The sequence below is a fragment of the Silurus meridionalis genome, chromosome 3, assembly GCF_014805685.1.
Source record: "Silurus meridionalis isolate SWU-2019-XX chromosome 3, ASM1480568v1, whole genome shotgun sequence".
NCBI lineage: Eukaryota > Metazoa > Chordata > Actinopteri > Siluriformes > Siluridae > Silurus > Silurus meridionalis.
This window is the reverse complement of record NC_060886.1, coordinates 29,955,484-29,979,601: the sequence shown is the minus strand read 5'-3', so window position 1 is coordinate 29,979,601 and position 24,118 is coordinate 29,955,484. Positions and strand designations below refer to the sequence as shown.

Below are 24,118 nucleotides of genomic sequence, written 5' to 3'. Positions count from 1 at the left end.
AACCATGGAATATATTTCCAATGAAATTCCTGCGAGACAGGGGCGAAAAAAATCCCAAAAAAGCCCCTTGTTGCTAAAGATTACAAAAGAAGGTAATTTTCTTCATTGGTTTCTTTTCAAGCACTCAGGTTCCCATAAAAAGGGTGCTGGAAATGATTGCTGGCAATCGGGGGCGCTCTTTCTGTGTGTGTGTGTGTGTGTGTGTGTGTGTGTGTGTGTAAACAGGCAATTTACTGGAGTGAAAGGGAAAAAAAGGGGTTGGCTGTGTGTGGGTGGGTGTGTGCGCACACACATTCGGGAAGCAAGCTGCTGCTCATTGCCTTCACATGGCATGAGGCGAGCAGAACAGGCTGCAGCACAGGAGCAATGCTGAGCGACTGAACCTTTTCAGACGAGACGGAATCAAAAGATCGAGTGATCCAGTGACCGTGGGATGCTGCGCTTTTCTCCGGACTTCCTTCTGACCTTGATATCTTTAAGGACTATTGCTTTAGATCCATGAAGGACAGTAACTCGAGCCTGATGTCTGGAATGGATGCCAGTCAGAGTGTGAAGTGTAAGATAGTAGTGATCGGGGACAGTCAGTGTGGCAAAACCGCACTGCTCCACGTCTTCGCCAAGGACTGCTTTCCTGAGGTAATCTCCTGAGCTTCTGCACGGTCTTCTGTGAATGATCTTCTGCATGGTGGCTCTGCGTTGTAGGGCTTTGTTTTTTTTTTTTAAGTGTGGAGTGGAAGCAGTGGACACAAAGTTGTCCCACGTGTCCTAGGACACTCATAAATAAAATTAAAGACTTTCGAAGAGACATTTATGGGGACAAGAGCATTATGTATAGCAGATACATGCTTCTCAACAACTACTAATAACATTCCGAATTACTAGGGTACAAAGGTTCCTAGTGGCCCCCCTTTAACCAAGAAATGTGTGGGATGTAACCTTCCGCACTTCTAGAAAAAAACAAAAAGGGGTCTGGTTCATTGCTTAATTTGGTACCTTAGTGGAAAAAACTCCTTTGGGTACTCCACATTTCTAAATCCATTGTAATAGATTGATTGTTATATCTGCCAACTCTTAAAAAAATCTCCTCGTCATTGTCTATTCCCATGTAGAACTACGTCCCGACCGTATTCGAGAACTACACGGCCAGTTTCGAGATCGATTCCCAAAGGATCGAGCTCAGTTTGTGGGACACGTCAGGTAAGTTTGCATGCTAACTACTCTAAGACGATAATCACGGAAAAAAAAAAAACAATAAAACAAATGCATGAAACCTTGACTGGAGTGAGGCCTCACCGAAAGGCACATACTCGAACACTTGCTGGCGTGATTAACGCCGTTTGCTCGCTAGGTGTGAAAATGCGAATGCTCTGGGGGCCCTTTCGAGGTGCTGAGCTAGCCTGGAGACCTGAACTCGTTTGAAAAGGCACGCAGGGGCGACGCTCTGTGGAATGCATGCGATGCAGGGTTGGGTGGTGTTCGTTCGTCAGGGCAGGAAGAATCTCCTTAAGAAACAGGAGAGGGAATCGTTCGCTTCTGCAGTATGTATACCAGAACAAGATGTAGTATGGAGGCATTTCGACAAGGAAAATGCACAGCTGAGGAGCTTCATTTCAATCCAGAACATAAATCGAATGTTTCTGCATGGAAACTTTTGTGGATGAATCAGTCACAGCACATAGTCTGAGTTTTGGTTTGACTCACGTATTTAGCTTCAGTTAATGACAAATGCATTTGAGCATGAAGTCAGTCTGTGCATGCTCTGACTCTGCCAGCTGTCTACAAAAATCTTCTGCTCTGGTCTCGGAGGAGGGGCAATGAGATCCCTGACCCTCTGTTTGTTTCTCAGCTGATTTCAGAAACATTAAGATCAGTGGATCGCGGCTACGAACATGGAAAGTGTTTAAATGCACACGGCTTAAAAATGGCCAGCACTTGTTTTCTGTGACTGCAATGTTAATTCAGGAAAAAGAATTTTTTTGTAAAATACATCAGAAATGGTTAAAAAGAGATCAATATTTAAGGAATATGTTGCTGGTGGCTGTTAAAGAGTTCTAAAATACAGCTGTCACCAGACCCTAAATGCACGGATGGAAATCCCAATGGACATGTATAAAAAATGGAGCCAATTACAACATTTTATAAATTATAAACTGGAGCAATTGGACCAAAAAAATTTACCGATTACGCAACATCTTAAACATTTTATAAAACATGTTATAAAAATCACTGCCTATAGGAACATATAAGTACGTTTTCTCCTAAATGTAATGCGTATATGTATATATATTGGGATATACTGATCTGTTCATGTGTATGTAGATGTACGTGCAATCGTATATAAGTGTAATCACTTGTATAATGTCTGACGTACGTCTGATGGAAATGCGGTTTCTATTTCTTCAATAAAAAGTGCATTCGAAGCCGTGCAAGATAAACAATTCAGGGTGCACATTCGCTTGGGTCAAATAACTAAACCTGCGCTTTGTTTCTACCATCTGCTTTTCTGGTAGAACAAATTTAATTAAAGTGTTAGAAGATAACCAGATATCTAAAAAAGAATAGCAACACACAGTGTAGCTACTGAATCTGAACAATTGCATGGCCTGTAGGTCAGAAGTAAGAATGACACCCGGAGTGATACAAGACGTTCTTATGGTCTCCAGGATTTTTTTCTAGTGTTCAACAAACAAACTGGCTAGTACTGTAGCTTAGTGAAGTCGCTGGATCTAGATCTTTGGAAGATTTCGAGGTTGCCTGTTAGCAGCACCAATAGCGATGAAGGTCTAAAGCAGTGGTTCCCAACCCTTTTTTCAGGAGAACCCTGAAACATTAAACATTTTTAACATGTTCCAAAATAAGTCCGTGTTTTCTTTTTATCGCATTCTCCCTGGTGTTTTGCCAGAATTTCACTTTGCTGCGTCTTTTTTTTTGTAGCTACGTCTGTACAGTATGTTTTCACTCTTGCGATACGCTGCAGAAGATTCTTGCCGTTAATGACATTTCTCTTTTTAATTCTCTCTCTTTTTAAATAGTCAAAATGTAATTATTTATTGTGCTGCTATAAATGAAATAAATAAAATCAAATGGGAATGTCAGACAGCACATAAAGAATGATATAATATTCTTTAGTCTTTGGTATCGAATAATAATAAATAAATTGTATTTAAAAGGTGCCTTACCAAACACTCAAGGACCTGGTATAATTGAGTGATAATCATAAAAATCAACACAACAAACAACAGCTGCGTAACTGTTAAAATTAAACACAAAAGACTATACAAATAAGTTTTAAGCCATGATTTATAAGAATTTTAACAGTCACTGTCTCGTATAGATTGTGGAAGTGAATTCCAAAGATGCCCCATAGTGACTAAATGAACAGAAGGTACAACAATGGAAACAGATAAAGATCTAAGAACATGCTTTGGGATGTAAATGAGTCATTCTTCATAATTCCATTACCTTGTGTCCTTTCTAAAATAAATAAACTTTGTTGGGGCAAGCGGAAGATCAGTGGTTAAGGCTCTTGGTCACTGACCAGAAGATTGGGGGTTCAAGCCCTGGTACAGCCAAGCTGCCACTCTTGGGGTCCCTTTTAGCAAGGTCCCAAACCCTTATTCGAAGATGGATTTTCACAGATGTTATAAAGTACATGTGACTAGTATAGAGCCCCTAATACATGGAAAAAGGACAAAAGGCTCTGGTTCCTTTAAACCATTCAAATTAGCTAGTTTTTTTGTTTCTAAGTTTCCTTGTTGAACCTTTCTGAGCCCTCTTTGTGTTCGACAAGAGAAAGTGCCCCATGTCCTGGTGTTAATAAGCCGGTATGTGGAGAAAGATTGGAAGCAGTAATTAAGATCCACCAATTTGAAAGTAGGTTGGAACAAAGGGCAAGCTGCTGGCTAATTTTAGCCCTGTTCACATCCTCACGGTGTTTTTCTTTTCACGGATTGAAGCACTCTTGAGGGGTTTCCTATTGCGATGACATTCCTATTGCTTAACCCACTTCAGTGCAGGACTCTGGACTGCACCAAATGCCTCGAGTGGATATTGTTAGGAAAGCCGCAGTGAAAGATAACACTGGAATGGGGGGAGGGCGGTTGTAGAAGGAAAGGGTTCCAGGGATTCCTGTTTCGAAGAAGATAAATGTGATCTCAAATCACGGTGCGCCTTGAAGTGACCTCTGGAAAGCGACAAAGGGGATGTGTTCGGTGTTTGTACCCGAGACGTGAGGTGATTGTTTCAAGCGAGACCTAGTCATTCCAGGTTACAGAGGCTATCCAGATTCTATTGTTCCCAATTGATAAGGAAAACAGATCAGTTCTCGAGGTAGTTGTGGGTGGTCCAATGTTCACGCCGAGTTGTTCGCTCTGTTTACACACCAGAAGAGAGCAATAGCTGATGACCCTTTTGTTGGGGTTGTTCAAAGACCAGCTGACGTAACATTACAGGATTCAAAGAAAGGATACTCTTGGAAAAGTCAACTACATTTTGTCTCCACTTGGTGTCAAGACAACACCTTGGTGTTGTTGATTGCATTGGCTTGCATTATAATGATATTGGTTGAACTATTGGTCATTGTTTTAGTTTAATTACGTCATTTAGTCCATTTTTTGTCATTTAGCTCCATTCTTCTAAAAAAAAGTTTCCACTGGATTTTATGGAGATTTGTGCTCATTCAGCCACGAGTGTCTTAGTAAAGTCAAGTATTGACGTGGGTGAGAAGAGGAGACGTGGAGATGAATCTCAATTCATACCATACCTGTTCAATAGGGTTGAGGTCGACACTCTATAGCAGAGCACAGAGGTATCGTCATGCTGGAACAGGTTCGGGTTTCCTTGTTCAAATGAAGAGAAAATGTTATGCTCCCATATCCAAAAACATCCTAAACATGGTGTGTCCAACTTTGTGGTACCAGTTGGGGAAAGAACCACATAGTTGGAAAGGAGTTCCAATATTCTTGCATTTGAAGTGTATTTTAGCCAGAACTTAGTAAATGCAAAGGGTTTTTCCAGATACAAAGGAGTGGCAGCTAAGGGATTGGAACTAATAAGTGTTTAAATCAGAAGTCCAATATTTTAACCACTGCCCAGTATCTTGAAAGATTTACGATCCAGTGCAGCTCGAGTTGTTCTTCCAGAGCCACACACTGTTGTTTATTGCGTCTCGACTGCAGACTTCGTATATCTCGCCGTTCCTTTGTGCTCCTGACATTAGTGATTAAACACCCAACACCTTCTCGCTCCCAAAGGAACATTTGTTTGAGAGATAGTTGCAGGCAAAGAGGGAACAAAAATCCCTTCTGTGTGCTGTGTTTGGAGTCAACAAAGTCTCTTCCGTCTAAGAGGACAAAAAAAAAAAAAAAAAAAAAGATTCCTCAGATTCCTGGCTCTGGATCAGCATTCCTACTCTAAGAACTTGAGTTTCCAAACAAACTGAGTTTCTTGCCAGTCTCAATTGTGACCTAGAAAACCATGGAGTTCAGTCGGTTCCGAGAATTTTGGACTGTCTCAGGACATCGGTGGTTGGAAGCCTGAAAACGTTATGGAAACGATATTTCCTTGTTTTAAACACTTTCTTCTCTCTATAGCTTCTCTCTCGAAAAGACATTTATCATTATTTTTTAGAGGTTTAGGATGGAGAATAAAAGTCTGCAGTTTGAACATTCCATTCCACATTTAATCCCCATTCGCTGTTATAATAACCTCCATTATTCATAGATGATGTTCCACTAGATTTTGTGGAGATTTGTGGAGGTTCATTCAGCCACAAGGGTGTTGGCAAAGTCAGGAAGTGATGTAGGTGAATTGAGGAGGTCCAGGGTGCAATCAGCATTCCAGTTTATTCAATATAGTTGAGTTTAGAGCTCTATAGCAGGAGATCTTCCACTCCAACCCTTGGTTTTCCCATTATAACAAAAATTGCATAATTATTCATTTCCAAAAATTTGTTTAGGAGGAACCTAATTCCAATCAGGGTTTTAGTCAATCCAGAAGAAACCACAGAGAACACCGGACTGCATGGGAAGCTGGTTGATTTTATGGCACCATACACACACATTCATACACTTGTGTAGACCTCTGGTTATTTTATGTAGTCGGTCGACATTATTATTATGAGATTCATATTGTTTTAATACCATGTGTCTCAACTTGATGTGCTTTTTGAACGTCCCATTTCATATCTATTTTCCATTTCCTGTAATAAGAACTTCCACACTTCTGGGAGAGATGATGTTCCAGTAGGTTTCGTGGAGATTTGTGCTCAATTAGCCACAAGGGTTTCTGCCTTCAAGTTTTGGTAAAAGTTTGAAGAACCATATGGCTGGAAAAATCAGGTGCCTAAATACTGGTCATATCTTTGGTCATTTAGTGTAGAAAGTTGGATTTCATCATTCTGGTTTTCTTTATTAAGTCGTTTTTTAAATATATATTATTTGTTGGAAAGGCAATGGGACTGTGGTGGCACATCACTCTCCAGAACTTGACTGGAATTTGCCAATAAGCTTTATAAATTGTTGCAAAAAATCCACGTCTGGACATCTTCACTGTTATGTGGTTAACCTCAATAACGTCAAATGGCTTTCCACAGAATAAAGACGTGGTGTTCCCAGTGGCGTTGTTGACTTTCCTCCAAAAAATACACTTGTATCCCTGATTGAACTGTGAGAAAGTCTTACTAGAACTAGGAAGATCATAATTTTATGGAAAACGTCCTCAACAAGGCGAAAGAAACCAGACCAAACTAACCTGTAGACCTTCATACTGTATAGCCAATGATGAATTATTTTGTTTTTACAGGATCGCCGTACTACGACAACGTACGCCCACTGTCCTACCCTGACTCGGACGCGGTCCTCATCTGTTTCGACATCAGCCGCCCAGAAACCCTGGACAGCGTTCTGAAGAAGGTCTGTACCAAACCCAGATGTTCTTTGATTTGTCCATTTGCTCTGTTGCTACAAAGCAGTAACTGATGTTGAAAGGTGTGTTCACACACTGTCATCTGGATGTTTTTACCCGGTGGTCAAGTGGTTTATGGAGAGAGTCTAGACTTTAGAGGGTCACACAAAAGGTCATATGAGGTATAAAGGGAATGTGTGGGAGGTCTGGGTGCTTTGCTTTGATTCCTGCTCGCTCACATGAGGATAAGGAACGAGGGGTTAATGGGGAAGTGTTTGAATGTTTTTGGTTTGAGAGATATGGGGTCTTGGTAGGGTCGAGAGCCCTGTGACCTATGACCTGGGTTATCCCTGAGATCATGGTGTGCTCCACAGTGTACCGTGCAAAGTATATGCAAAGTAATGGCTATAACTGATAGTCCTTAATATTCCTTTTAAAATGAGCAATTTGCTACCATTTATTAACAAATAATCAAAGATCCAAATCAACAATGTTATATGGAATAAACAGATAATTTAAAAAAATAGATACCAATGCAGATACAAAGATTATGTTTACGATCATATTGTATAGTCATCCTTAGTATCAGCCTGGTCAGTGTGTTGAGGGTTTTAATCAGACTCCTTTCTTATCCTGTATATATTGGGAAATCAAACCAAACGAACCATTTACATGTCACATTTGCTCTTATAATAATGTTTATTCTTCTAAGAAAATGTTTCACTAGATTTTTGGAGTGTGCTTGTGCTTGAATTGGTGCTTATTCAGCCACAAAAGTCTGGTATTTGTGTAAGACGAGGGGCGCATTCACCGTTCAAATTTATTCCATTGGGGTTGAAGTCCATTCCAATTTACATAAAGCATATCTGAATCGAGCTGGGTGTGTGCAGCGCTCATGCTGGAACAGGTTCGAGTCTCCAAGCTCATGTGAAAGGAAAATTTTATTCTACACAATCCAAACACAATTGTACGCCTTCAAGTTTGTGGTAACAGTTTGGAATGATTTTGAAGGAGTTAATTGCAGCATTTTGAGATGCTATGAGAGAAAATGGATCAACCTTCAGTTTGAATAAACTCTAAAACATAGTGTAGGAATCTGAGAAGAGTTTCTTTTACTAACATGAAGTATAAACATGTCTGCAATCGAATAAATCGATTTGACACAACATGACTACAGACACCATGAGGCATAAATGTTGAATTTTTGCTTGCGTGGTCCAGGCATTAGAGTCTGGTAGCTCTGCCTATTTCCCTTTAACCGTCGTGTCCAGTGAACGTTTTCATCTTGTCAACACACTACTTATGCATCTATACTTCAAAATGGCTCAGAACAATGTGATCTGGGATGCAGTACAGGATTTCCCCATGTTTTCCAGAAGTTTTATATTTGGGATTGAAATGAGAACATATGGGAGGTGGAAGGTTAGTGGTTAAAGCATTCGATTTTGAATCTGAAGACTGCAAGTTCAAATCCCAGCCACACAAAGCTGCCACTCCTTGGCCCCTGAGTAAGGCCCTCGAACCTCATAGTTGCTCAGTTGAATGAAATAAATGTAAGTTGCTCTGGATAAGGGCTCTATATAAATGCTATGATTTCTGTTTCTAGTGGAAGGGGGAGATCCAAGAATTTTGCCCCAATACCAAAATGCTGTTGGTGGGCTGCAAGTCGGACCTGCGCACAGATCTTAGCACCTTGGTGGAACTTTCAAATCACAGGCAAACCCCAGTATCATATGATCAGGTGAGTGTGCACAAACACACACACACACACTGTACTATACTATACTCATGACCACCATCGTAACCTTCCATCATTACGCAGGGATCAAACATGGCCAAGCAGATCTCGGCTCCATACATCGAGTGCTCGGCGCTGCAGTCGGAGAACAGCGTGAGGGACATTTTTCACGTCGCCACGTTGGCCTGCGTCAACAAGAACAACAAGAACGTGAAACGCCAGAAGTCTTCCAGGGCCACCAAGAGGACCTCGCACATGCCCAGTAGACCTTATCTGGAGTCGGTACCCTCGGACATGCGTAAAGACAAAGCCAAGAGCTGCACAGTCATGTGAAGGTTCTGGAGAACACGAACGGGTGTGGAGGAAAAGGGAGAAAGAGACGGCCTGTTCAAACGAAGCAGCGAGGGATGCAGGACGATGTCTTTGCACTTTATGTCCTTCTGTTTGTGTGTGTGTGTGTGTGTGTGTGTGTGTGTGTGTGTGTGTGTGTGTGTGTGTGTGTATTCTGCCCGACCTGATGTAAGCTAACCAAAAACAAGAAACGTGGCAGATGATGGAAGGACATTCACGCTTATACAGAATTCAAGTTCTTGGAGGGTTTTTTTCCCCAGAGTGGAAAATGGAATCATTGACACTGCTAGGACATGAGTTTTCAGGTCTTTGGATGCTGATTGTGTGGTATCTTTCGTATTTTTCACACAAATGAAATGGAAAATGGTCAAAGGGAAGCCACATCGATCTGGCTGTGGAATTCTTCCCCACTGAACACAAAAACAAGGCACTTCCCAGACAAACACTGTGGCTTTTTTTTTTTCTTTTCCCCCAATTACGTCTATCCAAGACAGGATTCCTGTAGGTTTGGAGATATCAGGAGCTTTCTATGAGTAGTATCTTTGTAGTGAAGCAAACCTCAGAACTAGTGCTTGTGTTTCTCTTCTTTCTTTTAAAAAAACAACAAAAAAAGCAAAGCCAAAGAAGTGTCATTGTGTCATAGTGCCAGGAGTTTCCTGCTTAGACTGTTACGCTTTCTTTGTTCGGTCTTCAGCGTTTCATGTTTTGTCGGTGGTAGTTCTTGGGCTTTTTTTGGCTTGAGTGGGAACTATTATGAGTACTGTGTCCAACTCCAGTGCCTCCCTGTGTTCGTGTGTGTGTGTCGGTGTACCCAAGCTTTTTCGCAGCCTGGGCTTTTTTTCAGTATTGCTTGAGACTCTTTAAAATACCTCTGCCTAATCCATCAGCATTTGGAATTTCCTGTAAGAGAATCATCTCGGCTATGCAATGTGCTGACTTCAGCCTGTTTGGGCAAAAAAAAAAAAAACAACAACAAAAAAGAAATGGCTGGCTTTGGAGAAAACCTGTATATCCTCTTTGAAGAAACCTAGACTTGTCCTTATTTTTGATCTCTGTAGCATTGCAATGCTCACGCAGCCTCAAGCACCAGTAGATCCAAACTTGAACACAACCTGGTTATGGGATCCCAATCTACACCTTCCGGATTTCCTTCATTCGTGAAAATACTGGACGTTGGTACAATCAGTCCAGATCGATGCCGCATTTTATTATTTTTTTTATATTCTGCTTGCAGGTCCATGCCATAAATGACAACATCCAGTGTTTAGCTGTGCGTGTTTATTATGAATTCTTTTGAAAATCCATTTGTATGTCTGTACCGTATGTTTCTGCAATATTTATTATTTTTCTCTTTTGTAATAAAATGCAGTGTACAGTGTGCATCGCTTTTGTTTCTTTCGTGAAGCGGTAATTCTGAACGATTTTTCACACTTTCAAAATGAGATGAATTACTTCTAATATTCAGAATAATCTGCGATCTCATGTGTACTGCACAAAAGCATTTTCAGGGTTTGTTTGATATAAAGCACTTATTCTGCACATTTCACACGTCGCGGTTCCCACAATGAAACGCCATCCATCTTACGCATAAAGGGTATGAATATCTTCTCAAATATTCGAAATGATCCAAGCAGAAGTAAAAAAAAAGGATTTTTTATAGCGTGATTGACGACTTGAGAATCCGATTTAAATGTGGGTCATCAGACGTACGCGGCACGGCTTTTAAATTCACCCTGGAAATAAAACGCCCCTATTAACTCGAGCACGCTGGCCGATTTGCTGCGAACAGAGCGCTGCTGATGTTCGCAATAGAAAGATTTCATGCCTGCCCAATGTTTGCATTGTGTGAGGAATGCACCACGGATCTGTGCGAGCTTTGAAGGATTACACTTGCAGCTGCTGAACGACTAGTCTCCGAACAAAATACTATTACATCGTATAGGAAGTGAAAATGTCTTTAGACCTGGATAGCCTTTTTTTGGTTGAGTAAATCAGACCCCGAATGGTCTATTGTGTGTCTGCGTGACGCCTAAACAAAATTAAATACACACAATGCCGGGCTTATCTTCATTTTCACCCGTATTCTATATAATGGGCTTGCTTCGGTCCATTGAAGAAGAATGAAGCGCTCCGAGAGCCGAGCGTCTGACCTTATCTTTTGCACAATCACTCTCCCTTACTCCCCTACTTCCAGGCTTTTATAAACAAAGGCTCGCATGGTGCACGACGCCTCCTGTGGAATTCGACCCATTATTCGGAAAACTTCCAACCCCCACGAATCCACCATGGACACCCGTCCCATGTCTCTGTGATGGCCTTTCTGCAGTCTCACCATCCCCCCATCCGACTCCCCTCCGGCGTGGCAGGAGGCGAACCAGTGCCCAGCGACAAATTGAGCATATGCTTATGTCTTGCATCGCAAAGCATCCGATTGGCTAATGGGAAAACCGTTTCCTCGTGCGTTCGCCATCAGACGCTTTGGAAAAAAACAACCTTTTTTTGTTTTGGGAATCTGCGGATTCGGAGGCAAATTTGAATCGTAATTACATGCGATTTCAATCAGAGATCCAAAGCGATTTTCAGCTAATCCAAGAATTCTTCGTTCCAGCTAATCAGGCTGTTAATGTTTGGTTTCGAATACATTATAGGGACACCTGAGCATAAGATTGCTATGTGTTTCTTCCCCCTCCCCCACATTCACTCCCGATTTGCTGTTATGTGAACCTCCACCCTTCTGAAGACGTCCCCTCTCAGGCACAAGTGCGCTTGAAAAGGTCTGGTACCAGCACCGTTACTAGGCGTATGCAAACTAGGGGGTTGCCAAGCGCAAACAGCTAGGGGCGCCAGTGAGTGCACTCGACCCATTTAAATGATTGACCTGCTGAAGTTGAATATACATTTTATCTGTAAACATACATAAATTCAGACAATTTTGCAAAGATTTTTTAATGTGTTTAACCTTTTTTTATGGAAGGTTGCGAATAATTTGTATGGTGTGCTTGTGGGGCATTGAGGGCGGAGCCATTGGGGCAATAATCGCCAAAAATGGCAGGTACGTAGCTGGTGGCGTAGGTGAGATGTTCAAAAAGAACTAATCCGATCGTCAGGTCTTTACTGTATAACTTCAATCCGTATCGTATCAGTATCGTATACAGGAAGTCGCAGAGTTACGATGGTTCGACTTTTTGCCAATAGCAATACGACTAAATTGTACAATTAGTTAATATCTGAATGCTGACGTAGCAGCGTATATGCAGTACGACACATTGGGACAAATGCTTTACTCTCGCCAGTGGTTGGCATTTCCCCAGGTTTTTAAGGCTTCAGAACACGGCATGATGTTTCTCTTAAACCGTTTGTTTCTTCTAGGGAGGCTTTCAAAAAAATCATCGGAATTAATTTCCACTGTTCAAGACTTCACGTGCTCTGCAAGCTTTACACAACATTGTAGTTTCAAATCTTCCAGCAGGAATTAAGCAATTTGACACTTGTCTGTTTTTAATGTGGGAATCTTCAACTACTGTGGATCTCAGCCGCCGTCCTCTGCTCCAACCCGGGCAAATACTTTTTTTCCTCAACACTCATAGAAACCGAACGCGTTACTTAATTGAACACAGCTGCGGGTAAACAGATTTGTATGAAATCATAAGCGTGATACGGTCCAGATGTGGATTTGTGGGCTTGGCAGATTGTCGTTCTAGTGAAAATAAGCTAAAAGACATCTTTATGATACATTGCAACATCATTATATTATTTTGTACATGAACGCAACGAGAGATTTAATAGCTCCGGCAACCTCACGGGAACGGGGTTGCCTGGTTTGACCTAAAGAATTTCAACATTAATAATAATAATAATACGCTTTAATGGATAAAGGGCAGTTACATGAAAACAGAGCAAATCGAATAGAAAAACGGAGGAAAAACTTTTACAAATGATATGGAGGAAAATGGAAAAAAAAAACCTTTGCATTGAAGGATGATCAATGTTAGAAACATCCCCACATTTAGTCCCCATTTGCTCTTATTGTAACCTCCATTCTTCTGGGAAGACGTTCCACTTGATTTTGGATTGTGCTCCTGGAGATTTTGTGCCCAGTAAGTGACCAGAGGAAGGTAAAGATGTAGGTGAGGTGAGGAGGCGTGGGGGAGCAGTCAGCATGAAAATTTCATTCCCAAGGTGTTGAATAGGATTGAGTTTTAAAGCAGGAGATCTTCCACTCCAACCCATGGAATAGTGGCATTGTCATGCTGGAGCAAGTTTGAGACTCCTAGTTCAATTTGAAGGGAAAAATTAAATGCTACAGCAACCAAAGTCGTCCTACACAATTGTGTCAAAAATTGCAATCAAAATATTCTTCATATTGTGTTTCAGGGTGGAAATTTACAAAAATTGGGGATTCTACCAAAAGCCTGCTGAGATGTATGATTTTCTTTGGCCCAAAAAAAAAAAAAAAAAAAAATCAGATTCATATTCCACATTAAAACCGAACTTTTTCAGAGAACGATGGCAGTTTTGTTTTTGGATACGAGGAGTAGTATGAACTTCTGCGAGTCTCACATTTGCATTTCCTTGAAGCCAGTCACTCCTAGCCTGGTGTCATGGTAGCATGTTCAAAGAAATATTTTTACCTTCCAGCAGAACGTAGACAGAGAAGGCAGACGAAGACGCAGAACATGAGAGATTTCAAAATGTCACTCTAATTTCCCAAGAGCTTTGGGGCTTTCCTCATCCTCGAGGCGTCGAGCGGAAACGTCCCCAGTGTTCTTTTTTACCCCTGAAAAGAGATTTCAAAGGGTTCAGATGCTTTTTTACGTGGTTTCGCTGTCATTCGTTAAAAAGGTTGAGAAAAGTCGGGAATGCTTAAGCATGAGACTCGATTCATACCAGCGCAAATCAAGAGGTTTCGTTTGCCTGTTCACCAAACCTGTCAACGGTTTATTATAGCTAAGGACGTGTCCACGTAAATGTCTTGTTGCTTATTTCATTTACATTTAGACAAAAAGTGGGCGGAGCTTGTTTCCGGAGGCCTGAAATTGATTTGAACAGCCCATTCCAAATTGAGTGCGCATTTGCTTTTATAACACTGTATAAGCATTCAAAATTTCGGGAAGATGTTCCTTTGGGATTTTTGAGAGTTGTGAGATTTTATTCAGCTCCAAGGTTCTTAGTAAAATCAGGTACTGATGCAGGTGAGAAGGCGAGGAGGCCTGGGGTGCAGTCAGAATTCACATTCCTCCCTAAAGGTGTTTAATAGGGTTGAAATTCTATAGCTGGAGATCTTCCACTACAACCCATGTAAAGCAGATCTTCATGAATGAGGATTTGTGCACAGGGGCATCATCATGCTGGAACAGGTTTGGATCTCCTAGTTCAGGTGAAGGAAACATTTAATCTAGCATATCCAGATACATCCTACAGTTTGGGAATACACAAGTTAGCTGTTCCAATACTTTTGTCCATAGAGTATATAACTGTACATTGTACTTTGGATAGGGTGTGCGTGACGGAACATATTTGAGTTAGTATGTAAGCGCTGCTACCTATTAATCATCCATAACTTCAGTGTCTCATCGGTGGCAATATATATATATATATATATATATATATATATATATATATATATATATATTCATCATGCAGATGGATTGGAAGCGCTTTATTTAGACATTGCATGCTGGTTTAATAATATAAATCTGAGCACCTGTTTAATGACTCATCCATCATCTGATCAGAAAAGGGACAAAAAAAACAACAGCTTATGCACCGTGCTGATCATAAACCTGCAGATGGAATGACTGATGCATAGGGTTCATCGAACATGAGCAGACAAGCGTATGGTAAAAAAAAATTATAAATAATAATAATAATAATAATATATATATATATATATATATATATATATATATATATATAATTTGACATGTTTACCAGCTAATTTAATCTTGTCGTCAGGATTTTGTTCAACGTAATGCAGCATTTTTATTAATTTACGCTCTAAATGAATGCTACACCGACCTTCAGTTCTCCTTGACTTTGCCTGCACAGTAATTACCATTGGTGTATAGGTAGAGTGTATGTGTGTATGTGTAGAAGCTCAAGTCTCTAATTAGTCTGGACTGCATTTCCCAAAAGATGGTGTCCGACCACTAGACTGACAAGGAATACATTTGTGTCAGTCTGCCCACTTTCATTATGTTGCAAGTTAGTGACATGTTTATGAAGATATGTATTTGACTTGCAAAGAGAAAAGCAGAAAGATGTAAGATGTGCATTTCTTTACCATATCACAAAGTCTCCATTGGTGGTCTAGTGGCTACACTTTCACAGGGTTACTGTTATGCCTTTCTGGGTTACTGATCATAATGTCGGGGGGTTAAAGCCCCAGCACAGCTAAGCTGCCACTGGTGGGTCCTTGAGCAAGGCACTTGCCCCTATCTGTTTTGGCAGTGTTGTACCTTCAGACCTCAGCTTCCTGACAAGGAGGGATATGTGAAAACAAGGTGGTAGCTCAATGCATTGTTTGGAAGATTGGGAGTTTGAGGCCCATCACTGCCAAGCTGCCACTGGTGGGCCCTTGAGCAAGGCACATACCCAATCTGCTCCAGGGACATCTAACCTCCAGACCCTGCATATGTGACAACAAGGTGGTAGCTTAATGGGCTACTATTTGGAAGATTGTGGGTTCAAGCCTCAGCACCAACCCAGCTGCCACTGGTGGGCCAGTGAGCAAGGCTCTCGCCCCCTATCTGCTCCAGGGGTGTTGTATCATGGCTGAGCCTGTGCTTTGACCCCAGCTTCCTGATTAGCAGGGACATGTGAAGACGAGGTGGTAGCTCAATGGTTAAGGCTCTGAGTTACTATTTGGATGGTTTGGGGTTTGAGCCCCAGCACAACCAAGCTGCAACTGTTGGACCCCTGAGCAAGGACCATAACCCAATCTGCTCTACGGACACTGTATCATGGCTGACCCCAGTGTCCTTATATGCCAGGATATTAGAAGAAAATGTATCACTGTATCTACTCACTGCGTGTGAAACCAAGCGGCAGATTAATTAAGACAAATTCTAGAGTGTCCGATTTTCGGAGCATTTTAATATTCTTGGAATCTGTAACTATCACAGCTCCGTGAGCCGGATATCTGCATTCGAAGTGGTCAGCGGTGTACCAGAAAACAATACCCTGTGTTCTCCAGGGCACTGATGGTATTGAGCTCTATTGTTTAAGCTGCAGAGCAGAAAAGCAGCCAACCATTGACGATGTATTTTAAGAAATGGGCTCAGGATGCCACAGTACTTTGAGTAAATCCAACCATGGAAAGTTTGGACTTGCACTGATCTGGAACAAACCTGTTTTGCTTCCTGTATTTTTATGAAACTTATGCAAGAACTTTTTTAGACAAGGGCATCTAAAGGAAACTCGCTGCATCATGTGTTTGGTGATCATTTACAGTGCTTTCTCAGGCTACATGCCCAGAAACTGTCCAGGTACCAAGGACAGGTACGTAATGCAGAGTTTTTAACAGGCAATAGGATTTGTACCAACAGATCTTGTCTGCTCATGAGAATCTAAAACCTATGAGGCCATCAGCTTTAGTAGGGCAGAGATCTCTGCTTCTTCCAATGTAGCATCAATGGTTCTGGCTCGAGATTTCGAGTTCAAATCCAAGCAGCAACAAGCTCCCATTGATCATAACCCAAGGCCCGCAACCCTCAACTTCTTTGCTTGCTATATATACACACACACTGTATATATAAATGGCATAATTGGAAGTTGCTCTAAATAAGGATGTGTTCCAATTGCTATAAATAGGTTCCCACATGGGTTTACCTGATTTACAAATGGGTTTGTGAGAAATACTCGCAACGTCCTCTGTTTTCATTTTCCAAATAAATCATTGAAAGATGATGCAAATAGTTTGTGTGCAAATATTTGGGAATGTTCCTTCGAGAGTTACTTCAAGGCAAGAGATTCAAATTCAGAAGGATGCATGGTATTTCAGGTTTTCTCGCACTCCTGATAGCGGCACAAGCAAAGTCCTGCAATCTACCACCACTAATCAAACTAGAATTGTGTTTCACATCATATGGATTTGACTGGATCCTTACATACGGTGATCAGAGATTTGTGAGAGAATTGAGACACGATTGAGACAACAATTATGATGACGCTCTCAAACAGACACAGAAGCTCGAACCTGACTGATGTGTGGTTTAGCTCTGACGTGCTGGTCGTATGAGAAGATACAGATTAAGAGTGTAAATAATGTTGATTGTGCTACTACTTCTTCTGCATGCATAAACCAGGTCATCTCACCACCATGAATCATTTTTGGGGCAAGGAATAGCCCTGAAGGCTTTTGATGCATATTAATACCATCACTTTACTGTAACATTCAAACATTTTACAGAGGTATTCATTTAGAAAAAACGGAAACCGAGTTAAACCTGAGATCATCTGCGTTTGGTTAAAAATCCTGCATTAGTTTTGCTAAGGGAGGATTCAGTACGAGTTTTTAGCGCATTTATTATTGCAACTGAGCTTTTCTTTGTCATGAACCGTACTTTTGCGTTTTGTTTCCTGTACAATTTGCACAAAAATACACAATTTGCCTTCATTTAAAAAACTTAGGAAACTGTAATGCACTGAAAAAAATGCATAAAAAAAAATGCAGGAAAAACCCGGGGTGATTTGGTGAATATCGATGCATCTGCTGGAGATGATGCATGCGGGAGGTGCAGCTGTGGCTCCAGTGAAAGGAGACGTGTTGAATGACATTCATTCTCATTGTATGAGATTCCTGTGTGTGATGCAGCGCTCTGTTCTACTGCGTTTCTCTATACTAATATTGATGGCGTCATAATGACGTTACTAAGAGGTGGATTGATTCAGGTAGGTAGGGCTTGGGGGTGAAAATGCACAACCTGCCACTGGGAAAATAAGTACTGGTAAAATTTGAGCCAAAACTCAGTCCTTTTCATAATGCTCATAAACAGTATACCAACTACAGTGAATTATATAGTGTGGTATTAAAGTGAGCACTTCTATACGGTTCCTGCAGGGAAACAATGCAATACAGTATCTCTACATCCTGAGTTGTGCTCATTACCGAGAAAACCATCGATCCATAAGACTCCAGCTTTGTGATTCATTTAAAAGCTGACTTTCTGTGGTTGAAAAAATACTTTTAAAGCTCTCAGATAATTCATCAAGAAATGAATAGCAGAAGTGCACATTTTGCAATATAATAGGTTTAAAACAAAGATGGTGAAAATGCAGACATCGTGGTGCACCATAGAGCAGGACAATAAATAAATAAATAAATAAATAAATAAAAATCACATGTAATAATGTAATCAGTGTTTGTATGTACGGAAATTTCCCGCAACACTTTTGCATTTCCACTGAAAACTAATTCTGCACTGCACTAATTCTGAGCTACTTTTATTGTGTGTTTGATTGCCCGTTCCTCCATTCTTGCCCAGTTCCTATCGTGCCTGAAGGTTGAGAAAATCATTTACGCTGCTTTTTTTCCCCCCATTTATTCCCCCCATATGTTGCCTTCAGGTCTGACCTCCAGGTCTTGGTCTCTCTGGGCCCATCTGCTCCCCTGCTATGCCAGTCGTGGCCATTTTCCAGAATGTTACTAGGCAGAATCCTGGCACCGTGTCCTTGGTTGTTCCCCCCACTGGTTTGGCATTTCGACTCGCTGTTTCTCATTTGGATTAGCGGTATTTGTCATGAACGGTGCTAGCAAGCATGCGCAGGATAATACATCATGGAATAAACAAAAGACGTCTCCGAATGAAGGATGTCCCTCATTTTGCATTTGAAGCATCAAATTAATATACGATGAAAAATGTATCCCAGTGCTGTAAAGCCATCACGATCAAACAGATCATTCTGATTCTAGCGATACTAGATACTCGTGACTAGCGCAGTCCGGCAATACTCTCGTGAAATCTTTGTTCAAAATAAATTCAATATTTGTTTACGAAGGAGATGTCAGTCCTGCTTCTCTACTTTGTGTCACTCTTTGTACCAAGCAAGCGTCGTCTTCTTTCCAGCCCTCCATTGAAATGGAAATTCGCCCGGGAAAAATAAACCTCTGGCGACTGCATCCTGCTGTGCCTGTTCATTCGGCTTTCCATAATCCCTTCTCGGAGACGTAGAAGCTGGACGTAGACGTATTCGTTCTCTTCGTCTGGTACTCTTGGTGACCAGCTTCACCTGGACCGTCCGCATGAAACTTGTATTTTCTCTTTGAAAAATGCTTTTCATTAGAGCTCAGCATCTACATCCAAGGTTTCGGTAAGGATCTTGTACTCAGCCTCATCTGTCTTTGTTGGAACATCAAAAAAAAAAAAAAAGAAAAAAGAAGGAAAGTAAGACAAAAGATAATAATCCCCCCCTGGAGTGGGTTCGACTTGCTGACTATAATTTATTTAGATTTATTGGAAGGACCAAACAGCGTCCGGGCTTCATGGAGGCACGCCAAACTGTGGCAGGATGGTGGGGGGTATAGAATAAAAAATAAAAAAAGACCCCTCAGGGTAGGTTTGGGAATTATAGAGAGATGGGGAATTTCAGTGAATTGCACATCCTTCCGTATACCTCTCTGGTCTTCTTCTGTCCCCCAGCTGCAACGCATCCATGCATGGGGAGGACTAATTATGTTTCGCTCCAGCTATCTGCATGTTTAATAAGCAATTATGGCACCACTGTGCTGTGCAAATTGACAATTTGTCGGCTGTGATTAATAAGGCCTGTCGCATTATGGACTGAAACCAAACCTTGGCACCGTTTTAAGCCATTATCCATGACTTATACGGATATCGGAAAAGATTTTGAGACACTTAAAGGGGGATTATGCTGACGCTCGTATGTCTATCTGGTACCTTGATGGCTGCCTACGAGCCGTGACGGATCAATGACACTTTTATCTTCAGATGCAAAACATGGCGTTGCGTGGAAATGACAAAAATGGTTATATCAAGTTATATCATGATGTGCGTTCACAAAGATTCGACAAACAATACCCCATAATGACAACGTAAAAGAATATAAATATGCAAAGATTTTAAACCATAATAACCTAATAATATAGCCTCAAACATTGTCTAGTGCAATCAGATCTGGAACTTTATCATGTAGCACAAAGACAAACTTCTCAAAAAGCGACAGAGCAAATGCTCAGTCTGATAACACAGGGTTGGGAGTGTTGGTGATTAATTCAACACACAGTCAGAATCTGGCGAATCAGAATCTGGGTGAGTGGGAGCTCTGTAGAGTGTAGGAACTGTGCTCTTTGGCAGCCATCTTAGATGGTCATGGGGTTTGCTTTGACCCGACATTCTGGGACTGAATTCAGCTTTTTGACCGCATATTTTATATCCATCCGTATCATCGTTTAGAGGAACTTGTGTACTGAAAACGCCATCAAGCGCAAAAATCCTTCAGGGCAAATGTTTTTGCATCAACAGAAAGAAGAAAAAAAATGTTATCTTGAGTTTGATCTTGACGTGGGTCTTGGTGCTACGCAAACCATGGAGGTTTTTAGAACTTATATGACTATATATTCATCCACAACGGAGTGACAAACATCCAACAGAATACCCTGGTTTTGACGAGTGGTCAAACGAGAGAAGAAAGCAGATGAAGTTGTATTGGAAAGTCAAAAAGGGGAGAAGTTGGAGAATTCAGCTGCCCATTAGTTACCGTAGAAAAGAACATCCATGCTCGAGGCGTAAAATGCCATAGAACTGGCACTCGGCATCTTTTTTTCCACCACGCGACAGCTATGTAAAGACTCAATGGACACTGCACATGCTGGGAAGAAGCAGTGCACTTGCCCTAATGGACCATGATGTTTATTGTCCCGCACTGACTTTCATAAATGTCCTACAGGCCCCATAATTCCTCTCCCTTTTCTTTTTTTAGTCTGGGTACATGTTCATGCTCCAGTAATGAAATTGTTCTGCCTTGTAATAAATGACTTCGAAGCCTGCTTACCATGGGGGAAGCTACTGGCTTTATTCGTCTGAAACTTGTTTGTTTTTTAGATATATAAAAATGTGATTCGATGTGATTCGTATCTCGATACGATGCATTTAAGATGAATATAGTACAGGTTGTTCCCTTTTGTTTGTGTTTTTTTCATTCAGACATACAGTAAATCATCAGTTTATTTAAATGGCTTCTGACGTCTAACCAGACGCTGTTTTCCCGTTGTGTCTGGAGGAAGGTACAGCTCTACCTCTGCCAAGTTAATCTCTATTCTATGTGACTTTTAGGACACGCCTCGTTCTGCCTCAAGAAACAGTTTAGCGTGAAATCGGTTTACATTGAAAACAAAATTATTGGTTATTTTCAAAATAATAAAAGTATCACGTATCTACTAATAATTATATATAAATAAATAGTTTTTTTACTGATGCAAATATGTTCAAAACCATGCATCGTGATACAAATACCAACTTGCATCTGATGCACACTTTTTAAAAATCGATGCAACGCATCGTTAACTTTTGTGCTGATGTGAATAAGTATATATAGATATTTACACACACACACACACACACACACACACACACACACACACACACACACACACACACACACACAGGTTGATCTGTTCCTTGAGATACTGCAGCGCCAATATCCTAAGTAGGAAAGCTGGGTTTTAGACTCAGCCTGACATGTTTGAACTCAGGATCTGTGTGCTGACTGATAACAACAAGCAATTCACATCCTCAAGTCCATATTTACGACTCGACGAACATGAACAAAGAGACAAAACCGTGGCCAAAAACACACTGACATGCCATGAAACACACAAATATGACACACTGACTCAAAGTATTATTATAATAATGAAATCAATGTGATGAGGCCTTGGAATATGATGAATATTATGTCAAAGAGAGAAAGAGAAAGAAAGATGTTTAAAAGGAAAACACAGGGTCCACAAAATGCACATTAATTGTCTTGGTCTAAAACAGGATCAGATTAAGTCTGTAGAGCCTGATACACCTTGTATTTATGAATATCCGTAAACAAAAAAAACCCAAATCTTCATGCAGCATTACATTTCAAACACTAATTCATTACGAGGCACCAGATGTGACTCGTCAGACTCCGAGTTTACGAGGAAGTGATGAAGATCTTCCGATAAACTGGATGACTTTGTTCATGTGTCTTACTTTGGATTGACAAACTGCTGACAAATTGAAGGAATAAATCAAACTAATATGGTCGCCAGATGGTAATGAAACAGGAATTCAACACTGATCATCCAGATAATGTTCCCTTAGTTGGTGTTGTGAAGATGTCTAGAGCTAGAAGCTAATTTGGAGGTGGAGTCATCCTGGAAGAGATCACACCCAATTATAGCCTGTAGGCGAGTAGTCGGGAAAGACATAAAAAATCCCCAGATCCAAAACCCCCCCAAAAAAAACCCTGAACAAATGTAGATAAAGCAGGTGCCATAAAATAATAAATTAGTGTTTTCTTGGAACGTCTCGCGAACCCGTTGCAGATACGGCGATACCCAGTGCAAGGCTGTCAAAGGAGATATAAAAATATGTGAATATTTGCGAATAGAGGCGGAAACGAAAATCTGCACGAGGTGCCGTTTTGGAAACGAGTCAGAACGTTAGATTTTCTGAAAGCAGATTGCCTGGAGGGGTAGAAAGTGTGCCAAATCGGGCGGTTGGTGTTTTGCTGCTGCGCTTAGTATCTTTTGCCAAGCCCTACATGGAAAAACAGCTTGTGGCAGACGTGATCTGGGGCTTAAATGTTCCATGAGCCTTTATTGTAGCGGCGGAGCCGTGGTGGGCATAAAAACAGCCCCGTCCTGATTTTTCTTCTTTATTTTTTTTTACTCATGTGCCACTTTGATCACTTGCACACTTCTGACACAAGGGAGCTTGATGGCCGAATAGTTCTAATATTTTATATTTCTGAATATTTAAGCTGAAGGGCCAAAGTTGAGTTTTCTCCAGTTTTAGGATATGGTATTGTTCATTTCATTGAAAACCCTGACTAAACAGTGTTTGGGTTTTAGCGTTGGGTAGAACACTGTAGTGTCTGTGTACTTTGTGTGCACAAGACAATTTGAGGCCAAGAGGGATAGTGTGGCTTTGTTGGATCTGTAGGCAGTGGGGAGATGGTTGGTTGTGGCATTGAGAGGCCGGGGGGCTCACAGAGGTGCCAGTGTACAAAGCTGTGGTCATGTGGTGAGGAGGACGTTTTGTTGGAGGCTTTGCAACAATAGTAGGGAGACAGAGCCTGATCATTCTGCTGCTGCCACAATCACAGCTGTATATAGAAATGAATTTGCCCCCAAGCTTCGACAAGTTGAGCAATTATAAAAATTTCAAAAACATATAAAAAAAACATTTATAAAACCAGATGTTTTTCTCCTGTTCTGTTTGCAGGAAGGTACAGCTCTACCTCTGCCATGTTAATCTGTATTCTATGTGAATCTCAGGATGCTTGAAAGACTGATATCAATATCAAATATCGGTCACAAATTATTGGTGACCAAAGTATTACACATCTACTAATATTTGTATATAAATGCCAATGCGAAATCAGTAAATCTTACAATCTCTAGTGTATATAGTAAACTTTTGCTCCAAAACAACCCCAACCATTAAGCTTCCAGCTCCATGTTTGACTGTGGGGGTGAGGCAGTCTGATCACATCTTCTCTTCTGGTCTCGCAAGTTCTTTCACAAGCATACCCATGTTTCTCAGAGTCCATAGAAGACTCTCTACACTTTTCACAGATTTCACTTGATGGAAATATGGATACATTTGTACATTACAACCAACCAAACCACGGGTATGTTCTCTAGAAAATCACAAATCCTGCAATTAAAATCATTCAGTCGTTTCTCCAGCCAAAGAAAATACAATTCGAGTTGCACCAGCTTTTCATTAGTGTTATACATACAAAGCAAAATGGCATTAAAGCACATATTCGTATGGTTTAAATCCAGAAGATCTTGATCCTGCTCTGATGTTAGGCTTGGCACAGATGTACTCGTTTCCATTTTAGAATTGGAAGTCGGCAGCGTGAAACACTGATATTCTTTTTTTATTTTATTTTGTACAATCCCTG

At 40.9% G+C, this 24,118-nt stretch overlaps 1 protein-coding gene and 1 long non-coding RNA gene across 2 annotated transcripts in view; one reads left to right on the top strand and one right to left on the bottom strand.

Moving 5' to 3' along the window:
• Positions 1-274: 274 nt before the first annotated feature.
• On the top strand, positions 275-10,372 carry LOC124382697 (rho-related GTP-binding protein RhoE-like). Its single transcript, XM_046844853.1, has 5 exons — positions 275-636; positions 1,110-1,197; positions 6,802-6,911; positions 8,510-8,644; positions 8,726-10,372. The coding sequence occupies exons 1-5, from the start codon at positions 499-501 to the stop codon at positions 8,972-8,974; spliced, it is 720 nt and encodes a 239-aa protein (XP_046700809.1). The 5' UTR covers positions 275-498; the 3' UTR covers positions 8,975-10,372.
• A 2,465-nt stretch (positions 10,373-12,837) lies between these two features.
• Positions 12,838-24,118, bottom strand: part of LOC124382698 — a 31,031-nt gene continuing 19,750 nt past the window's right edge. Inside the window, exon 2 of the long non-coding RNA XR_006925115.1 lies at positions 12,838-13,769. This is a non-coding gene — a long non-coding RNA (uncharacterized LOC124382698). The remainder of the gene's footprint in view (positions 13,770-24,118) is intronic.